Source organism: Crocuta crocuta, unplaced genomic scaffold (genome assembly GCF_008692635.1).
Source record: "Crocuta crocuta isolate KB4526 unplaced genomic scaffold, BGI_CrCroc_1.0 scaffold64, whole genome shotgun sequence".
Classification (NCBI taxonomy): Eukaryota; Metazoa; Chordata; class Mammalia; order Carnivora; family Hyaenidae; genus Crocuta; species Crocuta crocuta.
This window is the reverse complement of record NW_027530640.1, coordinates 11833940-11848029: the sequence shown is the minus strand read 5'-3', so window position 1 is coordinate 11848029 and position 14090 is coordinate 11833940. Positions and strand designations below refer to the sequence as shown.

The window sequence follows — 14090 nt, the reverse complement described above, 5'->3', positions numbered from 1 at the left end:
ACCCAAGAGCTCTCCTTCCAAGTCTCTGTACTATCCAAAGTGTAGAAACCAGCAGGACAATGCTACCTTTCATCACTGCCAATTATAGAGCATGAAAGTATCTGAAATCATGTGGTTTTATCAAGAGGGACTGCTCCAACTCTAACTTGTCCAAGCACTCTATGTTAAGAATTAAGAAGCAGGGGGCCTGGGTGACTTGGTCAGTTAAGAGTCTGACTCTTGGTTTCATCTCAGGTTATGATCTTGCAGTTTCTGGGTTTAAGCTCCGCATCAGGCTTTGTGCTTAGTGTGGAGCCTATCCAGGATTCGCTCTGCATCTCAAAAATAAACAAATAAGCAGCAAAGCAAAGGGAATGCCTACACTTACCAATTTTGATATACCAGGGAACCACTGCTTCACCAAGATCATCAGGGTTACTGAAAATAAGCTTTAACATGTGCTAATGCCAGGGACATTCCCGTAAAAAGCAATCTGATCCCAGAGGAGAACCACCCTGACTTAACAATTTTTTATTACTGGGGAAGGTGGCCTCCCTCACTGAGACTTTGTTCTGGCCAAGGCACATATATGCAGACTGGACCAAATATGCTCCATATTCAAATAAGCAAGACCAAACTGCATTCAAGGACCTAAGTGTTTATGACCATTCAAACCCTTTCATTTGGCATCTATATGCCAGATGATGGCTTTTATTTAGCACTTAGAAATACTTAAGAGCACTTCTGTAAAAGTGTCTATGTTATGACATAATGGTAATGAGCTGGCTGCTCTTGAAGATGACAAAGAATGGGGCTTTCAGGATCTGTGCAAGTGACCCACAGTCACCAGACTAGTTAATAGCAAATCCAAAACTGCTGAATTCCCACCTGCCAATGATACTGAGAAAATAGGGTAATTTTAGGTTTGAGCTCAATTCTAACTCCTTTCCCCATACCTGTTAACAGCCAAACCTTCTCTGCAAGGTCAAGAATGCTAGAAATGCTAGTAAGCAAGGTAAGCAGCAGTTCAAGAGGTTTCAGGTTATAGCACACTTTAGTTCTGAGATGGGGATAGTGACACTGAGAGATAAGACAAGTTAAACAAGTTTAAAACCAAAAGCAGTGGACATTTATTCCTCAATTTTTGTGCAAGAGTGTAAAGATGCATTTGAAAAGAACCTGATGGCTAGAGAGCATCAGCCATGGCCTTCAGGCTGGCCTGGTTTACAATTAGATTAGGAGAAGGAGGGGAGAAAAAAAAAGGTAACTTGCCTAGTTCACACGAACGATGTTTCTGGCAAACACAGTTGTTTACAAGTTTCAAACTACAATTTACTAGATTCAAGGGAAGACTTCAAAAAGCCACATACAGTACAATTTAAAATTGGATGAACATCCTGCAATGTCAGTGCAAAGTAATTATGTAGACTCTCCAATACAAGATTGTGCTCATGTTTCCGAGGCTTGGTCAATGTTTCTCTTTTACAATCACAATCACAGAAGCTTAAACTTACCAAATAGCAATGCCTTTGTTTTATGTCCTATGTACCAAGGGAATGTCACAAGGTTTTGATGAAATGCAGCTTAGTTTCATTAATAAAGCAAATTTCTTATTTAGTTTAACAGTCATGTTCCTGGAATACTGCACATGTTAAGTTTCATGGAAATGCTTTTAAGCTTATGCCCTTATCTTGTTCAGTAAAATTACTTTCAAGATATCCTTTTGACTATGTAAACTGGAATAGTTTCATGATTTTGAAATGCGACCAGTATAAATGACAACATTTTAGGGGTGGGGGGGAAACCCACCACTAATCTCTGCTAGACAAAGTTCTTAAAATCAAAAGGCCTATTCACACAAAATTATATGTAATGACTGTAGTAATCAGTTTATTACACAGATTAATCATTCTTGAACGTACAAGCTCCAGGGGAGCAATTGGGTCTTTAAATATACACAAGTATTTCCATCAAATGAATTTTCACCCTTACATCCAGATAGACCTAAGCAGTTAAAAACATAAGAAAAATAAGAGCTATTAGCTATGTATTAACTGAGAAACCACATACAAACCAAAGAATGTGGGAGAGAGAAAGGGGCTGAAAGGACAAAGGTTGAAGGGTGGGGAGATGCAAAAGATGTGGGAACAAAGCCCATCACACTTTATGTACTAATAGCTCCATTCCATTTAAATGTTGACCAGTTAAACTTAGACCTTAAAATACAGGATGTGGGTAGAGTTTAATCTGGTTGGTCAGAACCTTTACCTAAGACGGAGGTCCTTCGGAATAAATGAATACAGAAACAGCTTCGTGTTCTTCGCCTTGCTTTTCATAACTGTTTTGAGTTTAAAAGGATTCCACTTAAAAACAACCTCCTACAGGTCAGTGGAGCTTTTCTTCCCCATCCAAGCACACACCATACCCACCACCCCTCACCTTGCTGTTATCCAAATTTAAGTAATAAGGAAAACTTTTAGTCTCACACCTAGGTTACGCTTGGAGAACTGGCTTGTCACACACACACTTCTGTGCTAGGAGGCAATGTTGGTACAGAAGTACAGTATTTCTAGTTTGTTGTTCCAAGTATGTACAACACGCAGCACTGCTGTATCAGGTAAACATGTGCACAGGGGAAGATGAGGCGTGGGCTCATAGAAAGCAGTCAAATGGAAATCAAAAGGACTTTCTCTTTCAGAGTTCCCCTAGCTTTATTTGTAGAGGTTATCCAATAATTTCTTTAATTACATCGCATACTTCTGAGTCCATTCCCGAGCTATTCTGTTGTACCTGTACACACAAAGAGAAGCTTGGCTTAACACAGGTGAGGAGTCAGTCAGAAAGCAACAGATTTCATTCATTATCCCATCTAGTAACTTGAAGGGAATAACTAGTAGTAATGTAGCAAAGACTTCTAAATTCTAATACATTCTAATAAGCATTTATTCAGAGTGGTGGGAAAAGGCTGTACAACCCAAAACAATGTTCTAGAAATGCTACTAATAGAGAATTCTGATTACATCTTAGCATTAGCTGGTACACCTTTATTCTATATTTGACTGACCCACTTCTTTTTTTTTAAAGTTTTATTTTATTATTTATTTTGAGAAGAGAGACAAAGCGAGCAGGGGAGGGGGCAGTGGGGGAGAAAGAATCTCAAGCACAGAGATAGCACAGAGCGNTCTGAGCTAGCTGTCAGCACAGAGCCCGATATGGGGCTCGAACCCAGGAACTGCGAGATCCTGACCTGAGCCGAAGTCGGATGCTTAGCCAACTGAGCCACCCAGGCGCCCCTATTTTGAGTTCTTAAAACTACATAATTCTCCATTAAATATGGTTCTTAAAATCATATACCAATAGTGATTAAATTCATGTAATATTTTCCTAACAACGTGGTTGCCAAAATGAATGGGTTTATTGCTCCAGAACATTCTAGTACTAAAATAAGCAGGGCAAAAGATTCTTTGTTTAAAAAGAGATGTAGGAAAAGTTCAGTGAACAATGCCACTACAATCACTTGGGAAATGCCTTCTGGCAGGCATTCATGCCCACCTAGATACTGGACAAAATGGTTCTCTCATCAAAAAGTTTCTATGTGAAGGGGCTCCTGGATGGCTCAGTTGGTTGACAGTCTGACTTAGGTTCAGTTCACCATCTCAAAGAGCATGAGTCTGACCCCTGTGTTGGGCTTGCTGCTGTCAGCACAGAGCTTGCTTCAGATCCTCTGTCCATCCCCTCTATCTGCACCTTCCATGCTCTCGCTCTCAAAAATAAACAAATATTATTAGGGTGCCTGGGGGCTGAGATCATGATCTTGTGCTTCCTGAGTTCAAGCCCTGTATCAGGCTCTGTGCTCAGAGCCTCCCTCTCCCTCTGCCACTCTCCCACTCCTGCTCTGTCTCTCTCTCCCTCCTCTCAAAAATAAATAAACATTTTTTTAAAAAGCCTATATAAGAAGTTAAATTGTGCAGGGCACCTGACTGGCTCAGTTGGTAGAGCATACAACTCGTCATTATCTCAGGGTTGAGTTCATATTACTTAAAAATGTTTCTAAGTCTTAAAATTTTATTTGTGGATGTATTCACAAATTAAAAAAGCATGATCTAATTTTATTCTGAATGCAGCCAGAAATACATGACTATAGATACCATTCAAACCTAAACACAGACAAAACTAAACTAAGAACCAGTTGCACTTATAATCCCTCACTGCTGGTGTATGTAGTTCCATTTAAAAATATACTATCTATAAAACTCTCTAATCCAACAGAATTCAAATAATTCTTAATCCTTTTTTAAAAAATTTAAAAATGTTTCATTTCTTTTTGAGAGAGAGCAAGTAAGGAAGGGGCAGAGAGAAGGCAGAGAAAAGAGGATGTCAAGTGGGCTCTGTGCCTGAACTCGTGAACCTCAAGATCATCACCTGAGTGGAAGTTGGACGTCCAACCAAATGAGCCACCCAGAAGCCCCAATTCTTAATCTTTCTGACTTTAGAGAATGATTCACAATTTCCCACCTATGTCCTCCTACAGTCTTATATGAATAATACACAAAATAAGAATATTAGAACTTTCAGTTACTATCTTTTTTGGTATCCTACCACACTTCAGTAACATAGTACAATTCTAAAATATGTGAATTCTTTTTTAAAAACATGTAAATTCAATGTTAAGATTTGTTTTTAAAGGAAATTTGGGGCTTTCATGTCTTGTTGTATTTAGTCACTTTCTTTCTAGATTATGCCAAATGGTAGAAAATCAATTCCCTTTTCCCATTTATTTACAAATACCTACCAAAGACAGATAGGCTTTTGTAAATCAAAAGCCAACCAGAAGACATAAGGCTGTTAGAAAATACACTACAGAGAAGTTTTTCTAGACAGTGGGAGTCATTTGAAAAAAATGAGAGAGAAGATTAGCATCCTCCACTTACAGACACTTGATGCACTCTCCTTTCTGTCCCCAGGTCAGTATATGAGAACTTCATTTTAAATATCTGACCCATACTCAGCCCGGAGTTAAGATCTGAGACACAAACATCTCTACCCCACCACAGGTACTTTTCTGGCCATACTTACTTTTCTCTATCTGTTTTGTAGATCCGAGCAATCTCAGGCACTAAAGGATCATCTGGATTGGGATCACACAACAGAGAACAGATGGACAAGAGTACTGTAATGGGGGAAAAAAGGTATAAATTAGTAGAGGATAAAAACAAAGGGTTGAAAAGATGCCAACACATGAGAAAATTCTAAGAACCTATTCATATTGTAGCACCTAGTAGCTTTTTGAGTTGTACCTAAGTTTCTAGTAACAATAATCAACAAAACCTCATGTAGGATTTCTCTATGTTTGAACCCCTAAGGACACCGGCCCAGGCTGATGAAGTGACTTGCCCACTGTCCCTGATCGGTGAGTTATTACAGTAGAATTATAATTCAGGCCTTCCAAATCCTAGGCCAACACTTTTCATAGGACATAAAACTCAATAGTTAGAAACCCAACTTTAGAGATAAATGGTTCTCAAAATGCCAAAGACAACCACACTACTGAATGCTCTCAGAACTGCCAACCATGAAATCCAACAATCACTGCTTTCTCAATGACAGGTATTACATTCAGATACAATGGATTTATTTCATTTTTATTGAAAACAATTTAGTCTAAGAACATAAAGGGCAGTATTTGCCCCCAAATGGGGCTGGCCACACTTATTATACAGGATACAACATATTAAGTTCTCAAATTCTTTCCAGTGACAATTTAGAATCTCATCTAAGCCATTTTCTCAGTGACAACCTGGAACACAGCAGTCAAATCTCAACAGTACAATTGCCTCTGTTCAAATTTTGTTGTAAACTTATGTATTCCTTGTTGAATGCAAAGAAGGAGGCCAAGGCCACTAATTATATTAAACAGAGGGGCATCTGACATACTAAAATAAATTCCAATTCTTCTATTCTGATGCAACAGAACTCACCTATCTCATTTCTCTCTTAATATTCTGTAGCAGGAGACAATGATTCTAAGCCCATTTTACTCCCAAAACATCAAATTCACCAGGAAAATAATTCATTTTCCTACCTAGAGAGATCAAGGGCTTCTGAGAGGTGAGAAAAAGTTCACATGCCCTTTATCATTCAGTTTGTTAACAAAAAGCTATTTCCTTGTCTTAAGAGTATATGGAAAATAAAAAACATCAGGAAAGATGTTTTCTGACTCTTCATTCCTGTTGCCCACAATTCTGGTAGATGGCATTCCCAAAACATCTTCTCTTCCCATTGTCAGGTGTATCACCTGATGCCCTCTTCAAGCACAGAACATTCTAACAGCAATAAGGGAAGATTTCATGTATTTCCTGGAAATGACAACAGGAAGTTACAGATTTTTGAATGTTCATGAAATTATTCACTATTATTGAAAGAAGAAACTTGTCTAGCCCATCAAATTGGCAAGACTTCAGAAGAATCTTCACCTAAAATTAGACATGCTACCAAATTAGTATTTGCACAAATTCCCTTACCAAATTCCTCTTACAATTATTACAATGAGGTAACCTTAAAAAATTTTTTTTAAAGAAATAACTTTTCTAACTTTCTTCCAAGAAGGAAAGGAACGTGGGGTGGTGGGTACCTGGACTTGGTAAAAAGATTCTTACTGTACTACTCAGGGTCCTTTTAGTTCATAAAAAACTGCTTTTTTCTTATAATATATCTTCTTTCTCTAGAGAGAGAGACTCCTATTTCTATAACCTATAGAGACACTTCACTGAAGTGACTATATTTTTATCTACATATACATTTTTCATCAGTATATACTCATTTTCATCAGGGTCATAACCCACAGTCACTTCTAAATCTAAAAACATACAATCAAGTGGCTTGATGTCATACTTAATTGCTTCTTTTAAGCTTTCTGTGTATTTAGATTCCTAACATATAAACTCAAAATAGAAACAATTCCAGGTCAAAGTTACTGCCCTCGAAAAAGGAATAATATCACATATAGGATTCAGGCCTTTCACAAAATTACTTGCCCAACATTCAATTTACAAAAGGGAGTCATTAAAACATTAAACTTAGGTATACTGATATAATCAAATTCAACAAAACAGAACTGCAATTATTTTAAAAGACAGCTATCCAGATAGAACATAGGTCAAACTAATGGCCCTTATATAGAGCAACGGAAAAATCAACACTAGGTACAGAAGGGGGAAAGAAAAAAAAAAGCTACAGTTTTCACTATTAAACCTTCCCCCTCCTCACCTCAACACACACACACCTCTCTTGGTCCCATTACTAGATTTCTATCTTTACTGCTACTTGGTGAAGGAACAACAACCAGGCCAGGAAATCACAAGAACAATACTTTCACAAGCAGCCCCTCAATTACAAAGGGGTTTACAAAAAAAAAGGGGCCCACTTATCTGGAAATCGATTTCAGCCACATTTTTTTTTAAAGATTTTATTTTTAGGTAATCTCTATAGCCAATGTGGGCTCAAACTTACAACCCAGAAACCAAGAGCTGAATGCTTTAGTTACTCAGCCAGACAAGTGAACCTCAATTTTTAAAAATTTGTTCCCCCCAGTTTTTTTGTTTATATTTCTGCCTGGGATGCTATAAATTTTAATTTAATGCCCCAGATTTTTGTTTAGAGAGAGCAAGCATGCACACATGCAACCAGAGGAGGGGCAGAAGGAGAGAGAGAGACTCTTGAGCAGGCTCCACGCTCAAAGCAGAGCCCAATGTGGGGCTCAATCTAACCACCAAGAGAGCATGACATGAGTCGAAATCAAGAGTACGACACTTAACCGACTGAGCCACTCAGGCACCCCTAAATACCCCAGAATTATTTTTCCTTTAAAAAATTAATTTGTCAGAGGCACATGGCTGGCTCAGTCCATAAAGCATACAACTCTTGATCTCAGGGTTATGAGTTCATGCCCTATACTGGGCATAGTGCCTACTTAAGAAAAAAAAGTTGTCAGAGTATACAAGTCATATTTATAACACCAAAGTTATAATGGCAAATATCCAACATTTCTTAGAACAGTGCCTTTATCCTAGTTATCTGAGTCTTATAAGAAACCAATTAACTGTGCCTTTTTGCTTTTTTTAAATCTTTATAATAATAATTAAAGTTAGAATTATTATCCCTATTTTACAGATGAAAAACTGAGGAATACAGAAGCTAATCTGTCTCAAGTTTCATCTGATTAAGAGGTAGAGCTGAGATGTGAATATAAACAGCTGGATTCAGAATCTATGTTCTTTACCATGGAACTATGTTGCCTACTGTCTACAGGTACACATTAAAGAAAGGACAAAATATAACAAAAATAGTAAAGAAAAATACTTTCATACACCGAATCTCATCGCCCAAATGCCCACATTATTTCTTTCTANACAATCAATCTGCACCCAACATGGGGTTTAAACTCACAACTTCTAGATCAAGAGTTGTAAGCTCCACTGAATGAGCCAGGAAGGACCCCAAACATATTTTTTTTCTTTATAACTCAACCTACAATATACACAAATTTTATCTCTTTTCTGCTTTTTTCAAACATAGTATTTTCTCATTTTTCACAATATTGGTAAGGATCAATACTCTTTTTTACGCATTTCAATGTACTTTACCAGCATTTGGTTTTCTTTTTAAAAGGTATTTGTTAATTAAAAAGGTGAAAAATAGGAACTTAATTTTCATTTCTTTGATTGTTCTGCTCCTTTCTGACCATTAACCTATTGGGATCTTTTTCTTATTTTTATATATGTTCTTCCTATTTTAAACATATTAGCCTATTATCTCATTTGCAGCCTATTTCTTGTATTTGTATTTTGACAGCTTTTAATCTACTTGTGATTCCACTTGGGTATGATGTTGAGGGGCTGTACAATTTCAAATCAACAATATAAGAAAATGTCTGTTAACAGTATACTCAGTTCAGAGATATAAAAAATTACCAATCTACTCATATAATTAGGTTTTATTTAGAACTACTGAGTATTTCATCACAAAATTAGTAACAAATTTTTAATATATATTCAAACACACATAGGACTATATACCAAAAAAAAAATCAAGATGATCAAATAAAAAATTTTTTTATTAAACTGGTCATCTTAGAGGATTAATCTGTTTTTGACAGAAACCTCAAGACCAGAGGTGATAAAACCTTAAAGACTCTGAATATGAATTCATTTATTCTTGTTCTTCATGACCCTGTAGTCCATATTTATATCACAAGCATTCCTCTAAAAGGGCTGTTGTTTCCTTTTCTGAGTACCTAAGAGTATCTATCCTTTCCATTCATGGATTTCAAGGTTGGAAGAGACATTAATTATCTAATTATCTTCTACTTAACCTTTCCTCTAAAAAATATTCATACCAAGAGGCCATTTTCCAACCTAAGCTTGAATGGCATTTTGGGCAGAGTAGTCATGACACCAAAGAATACCTATGCGTGAAAATCCAACTCCCTCCAGTGGTCTCAAGGCCTACTAAAAAATAAGGGGACTGCTACCTCCTCTTAAAAGGAATAAGAGTAATCATTTTAAAGTAACCCTTAAAAGACAAAAAAATACTGCTGCTTTCTCTTGATATCAAACACCTATTCCATTACCTTTTGAAATAGTTAGTGCTGGAGACCACTGTGACCGTAGAATGTCAAGGCAAATGCTGCCATTACTGTTAATATTTGGATGATAAATTCTTGTTGTAAATGCAACCTATAGAAAAAAGAAAAACTTCCGTAAACTGGTTTAGTGGTATCAGAGAAAGCAGATAAAAAACAACTGCCATACATATCCCAATTACCTTAGGTGGCTTGAAAGGATAATCTGTTGGAAAATGAATTGTCAAGAAAAATACTCCACCCTGATAGGGACTGTCATTCTGTTGGTAATAAGAAAAGTGAGATTAAAATGAGTGAATTATATGAACATTTATTCTGAAATCAATCTGAATACTTACTGGCCCCATTATTGTAGCTTGCCAATGGAACACTGAAAAAGAACAAAAAACCACCATGAAGCAATTATCTCTATTATATGTACACTATAATAACATATCATTCCCTGTATAATCCCAGTTCATTTATAAGCAATATAGTAAGCCCTAGGCAGGATGATGAGTCTAAATCAAGTTTGAGTCTGAAGAGAGAAAAGAAAATGACTAGTGCAGTCTAGAACATTGATAAGGTGCTCAATGAAAAAGTATTTAGGCTAAAAGATCTTGAAAATTCTTATTAGGGAGACAAAAATTCTTGATAAGGTCCAAGGTTCCACTTATAAATAGGCATTTCTTACTTGAGAGGGTAAAAAAGAACCAAAAGTTTCAACTATTCAATGTGTTATATCATTTCCCCAACACATTATTATATAATATACTCCTTTTAAATGCTGGTATAGAGCAGGACTGTAAAGTCAAAATAGATAATATTCGAATTTGGAAAACTGGCTTTTATAGCAAGAAAAAACTGAGAGCACTCATGTGTAGGTCTTTAGAATTATTAGTCCCTTACTAACAGATAAAAGATCAATATTTATGTCTCTTTTTAAAATGACCTAGAATCTACAACATCAATAAGACAGAAAGACAAACTAAACGGAAAAACACATTAAGATGGAATTTAATTAACAAAAGCATTTGAAGACCTACCATTTAAATCTTAATGGAGTATTCTGTTACACTAGTTAATATAAGAATACCTACTGGAATCACTGACTCAAGTCTCCCTCTGGAACTCTTCTCGACTCCTAGCTCTCCTTGTGGAAGTATAAAAAAGGAGGTAAGAAGGTAGTGGGAGGATATCTAACATGGACTCAAATTACAATGGTTGGTAAATAGTTCAACAATTACTACAGATTCCATAAAAAGTAAGGGAGGGGTGTGGTGCCTGGCTGGCTCAGTTGGTAGAGCATGTCTCTTGATCTCTAGATTGTGATTTTGAGCCCCATGTGTGGTATAGAGTTTACTTATAAATAAATAAATAAAATAAAAACTTAAAAAAAAAAGAATCACTATAGTTTGCAAGTAAAAGAACTCTGTATTTTATATGAATGTCTAGATTTCAAAAACCTTTTATTTCAGGATTAATCTTAGCAGCTGTTAAAAATAAAATTCATGGGGAGCCTGGGTGGCTCAGTTGGTTAAATATCTGACTTAGGTTCAGGTCATGATCTCTGGTTTGTGAGGTCGAGTCCCACGTGGGGTTGTCTGCTGTCAGCACAGAGCCCACTTGAGATCCTCTGTCCCCATCTCTCTTGCCCCTCCCTGCTCGCATGCATGCTCTCCCTCTCTCTCAAAAATGAACATTAAAAGAAAAACTCATGGTAATGAATTAAAAAGCTTCAATAAGCTAAAACAAGCAAAAAAAACCCCTCCCACTACCATCCTGGTTTGATGCTGAAAACCAAATTACACAAACTAAAAGTTACAACTCTTTCATGACACTTTAAATGTGAAGTTCATGGGGTGCCTGGGTGGCTCAGTCGGTTAAGTGTCCGACTTTGATTCAGGTCATGATCTCAAGGTTCGTGGGTTCGAGCCCTCCATCAGCTCTGTGCTGAGAGCTAGCTCAGAGCCTGAAGCCTGTTTTGGATTCTGTGTCTCCTTCTCTCTCTGAACCTCCCCTGCTCAAGCTCTCTCTCTCAGAAATAAATAAAACATTAAAAAAAATTTTTTTTAATGTGAAGTTCACATCTCATTGATTATTCTTTAGTGTACTCAAAAATGAATCTTTAAGGCCAAAAGAGATAACCAAGAATATTTGTTACAGTTTGAGAATGCATCTCAAGAGACCTACATTTGAATTTAAGTACAGATCTCCAGAGAGTAACATTTACCAAAAGGTCAAAACAAAAAGGGCACCTGGGTGGTGCAGTGGGTTAAGGTTCTGACTCTTGATCTTGGCTCAGATAATAATGTCACATTTCGTGGGTTCGAGCCCCACATCAGGCTCTGCGCTGTTGATGCAGAGCCTGCTTGGGATTCTGACTCTCTTTCTCTCTGTCCCTCCCCTGCTTGTGCTCTCTCTCTCAAAATAAATAAAACTTGAAATAAATAAATAAAATCTTTTTTTTAAAGAGAAGTTCAAAACAGAAGTATAGGAAACAGATTATATTACCAATAAATCGTAGGCTTATTTTTTCTTTCAGGAAGTATACTTCTTTCTGCTTAGCAGATCTTCGCACAAAAATGGGAAAATGTAATGGTACATTAAATATGGATATTAAAAAAATAAAGCACTGTATTATTAAGTTCATTATTAAATTTATCTTATTTCTTTTTTTCATGTTTTTATTTATTGATTTTGAGAGAGAGAGAGAGAGGAGAGAGAGTGCGCGCATACATGCGTGCAGGAACAGCGGAAGGGCAGACAGACAGAGAGAGAGAGAATCCCAAGCAGGCTCTGCACAGTCAGCACAGGGTCTGATGCAAGGCTTAAACCCATGAACTGTGAGATTATGACCTGAGCTAAAATCAAGAATCAGATGCTTAATCAACTAAGCCAGTTAGATGCTCCTATTTCTTTTTTCAAAAGTTTATTCATTTTGAGAGAGAATACAAATACTTGTGTGCACGTAAGGGAGAGAGGAGCAAAGAGGGGGGAGAGAGGAGAATCCCAAGCAGGCTTCGCGCAGAGCCCAGTGTGAGGCCTGATGCCATGAATCATGAGATCATGACCTAAGGCGAAATGAAGAGTTAGACACTTAACCTACAGTGCCACCCAGGCACCTTCTTTATTTTTAAAGTAATCTCTGTGCCCAATGTGGGGCTTGAACTCACAACCCCAAGGTCAAGAGTCACATGTTCTAGGAGTGCCTCAGTCGGGTAAGCTTCCAACTTTGGCTCAGGTCATGATCTCACAGCTTGTGAGTTCGAGTCCTACATCAGGCTACGGCTAACAGCTCAGAGCCTGGAGCCTGCTTCAGATTTTGTGTCTCCCTCTCTCTCTGCTCCTTCCTCACTCACCCTCTGTCTCTTTCTCTCAAAAATAAACAAACATTAAAAAAAAAAAAAAAAAAGTCAGACACTTCTATCACCTGAACCAGCCAGGCATCCTTATATTATTTTAAATATAAAATAAAGCCTTTGTTCTTACAGTAAATATCAATAATGTGGTGCTGAGGGATCTGACTGCTAGAATAGTTACAAGGAGCTCAGAAAGTTTTGTTGTGACCAACAGTTTCTGTCTTCCTAAGATTAAATCCTGCCTCCTTCTAATATTTAGCTACACAATTACACTTTATTTTATCCTTATGCAGTTCATCAGGAAGACTTGAACAGGACTTTTTGACATTTATATGTCAACTATTCTCAAATATTCCTTAAAGTTTTTTTTTTAGTGTTTTTTATTTATTTCTGAGAGAGAGAGAAAGAGAGAGAGAGAGAGCGAGCGAGCGAGCAGGGNAAGAGAGGGAGACACAGAATCTGAAACAGGCTCCAGGCTCCGAGCTGGCTGTTAGCAAGGAGCCCAACGTAGCTCGAACCCATGAACCGTGAGATCATGACCTGAAGTCAGACGCTTAACCAACTGAGCCACCCAGGCGCCCCACAGTTTTTTAAGTATAATATCAGCAAAGACTATCTAGATGACCAAGTGTAAGGAAGTTATTCTGTCTCGAATGAGATTTTCCTTATTCTTTTAGAATGTAGGCACTGTTAACAGTTTAGAAGCAGGTGACCCAAGTCACTTGAAGAGGATGGTTAGGAGTTAAAGGAGAGGTTATTATCATGCTTTATACAGCTATAGAGAGATAATTCATATATCATATAATTCTTTCACTGAAGGTATACAATTTAATGTTGTTCAGGACTTTCAGAGAATTGTGTAAGCATCAACACGATCAATTTTAGAACATTTTCACCACCCCCAGAAGACACCCATATCCATAGGCGATCACTCTACATTTCCCCTCAAATTTCTAGTTCTATGCAACTGTTAACTATTTTCTGTCTCTATGGATCTATATTTTGTAAAAATGAAACCATACATTATGTGGTCTTTTATATCTAGTTTCTCTCACTGTTTTATTTTTTAATTAAAAAATATTTTTAGTGTTTACTTATCTATTTTGAGAGAGCACACACACATACATGTA

General features: G+C 37.1%; 1 protein-coding gene across 2 annotated transcripts in view; it reads right to left on the bottom strand.

Annotated features, from left to right (window-relative positions):
* Window positions 1–1085: 1085 nt before the first annotated feature.
* The window catches only part of UBE2D2 (ubiquitin conjugating enzyme E2 D2), a 17134-nt gene continuing 4129 nt past the window's right edge, over window positions 1086–14090 (bottom strand). The window contains exons 2-7 of one of the 2 annotated variants that reach the window (XM_077768752.1): window positions 10699–10751; window positions 9958–9989; window positions 9802–9879; window positions 9608–9713; window positions 5056–5149; window positions 1086–2769 (exon numbers count right to left, since the gene is read on the bottom strand). In XM_077768752.1, the coding sequence (XP_077624878.1) occupies window positions 2724–2769; window positions 5056–5149; window positions 9608–9713; window positions 9802–9879; window positions 9958–9989; window position 10699 (357 nt within the window). In that variant the 5' untranslated portion in view covers window positions 10700–10751 and the 3' untranslated portion in view covers window positions 1086–2723. The remainder of the gene's footprint in view (window positions 2770–5055; window positions 5150–9607; window positions 9714–9801; window positions 9880–9957; window positions 9990–10698; window positions 10752–14090) is intronic. The other variant, XM_077768751.1, reaches the window with a different exon arrangement.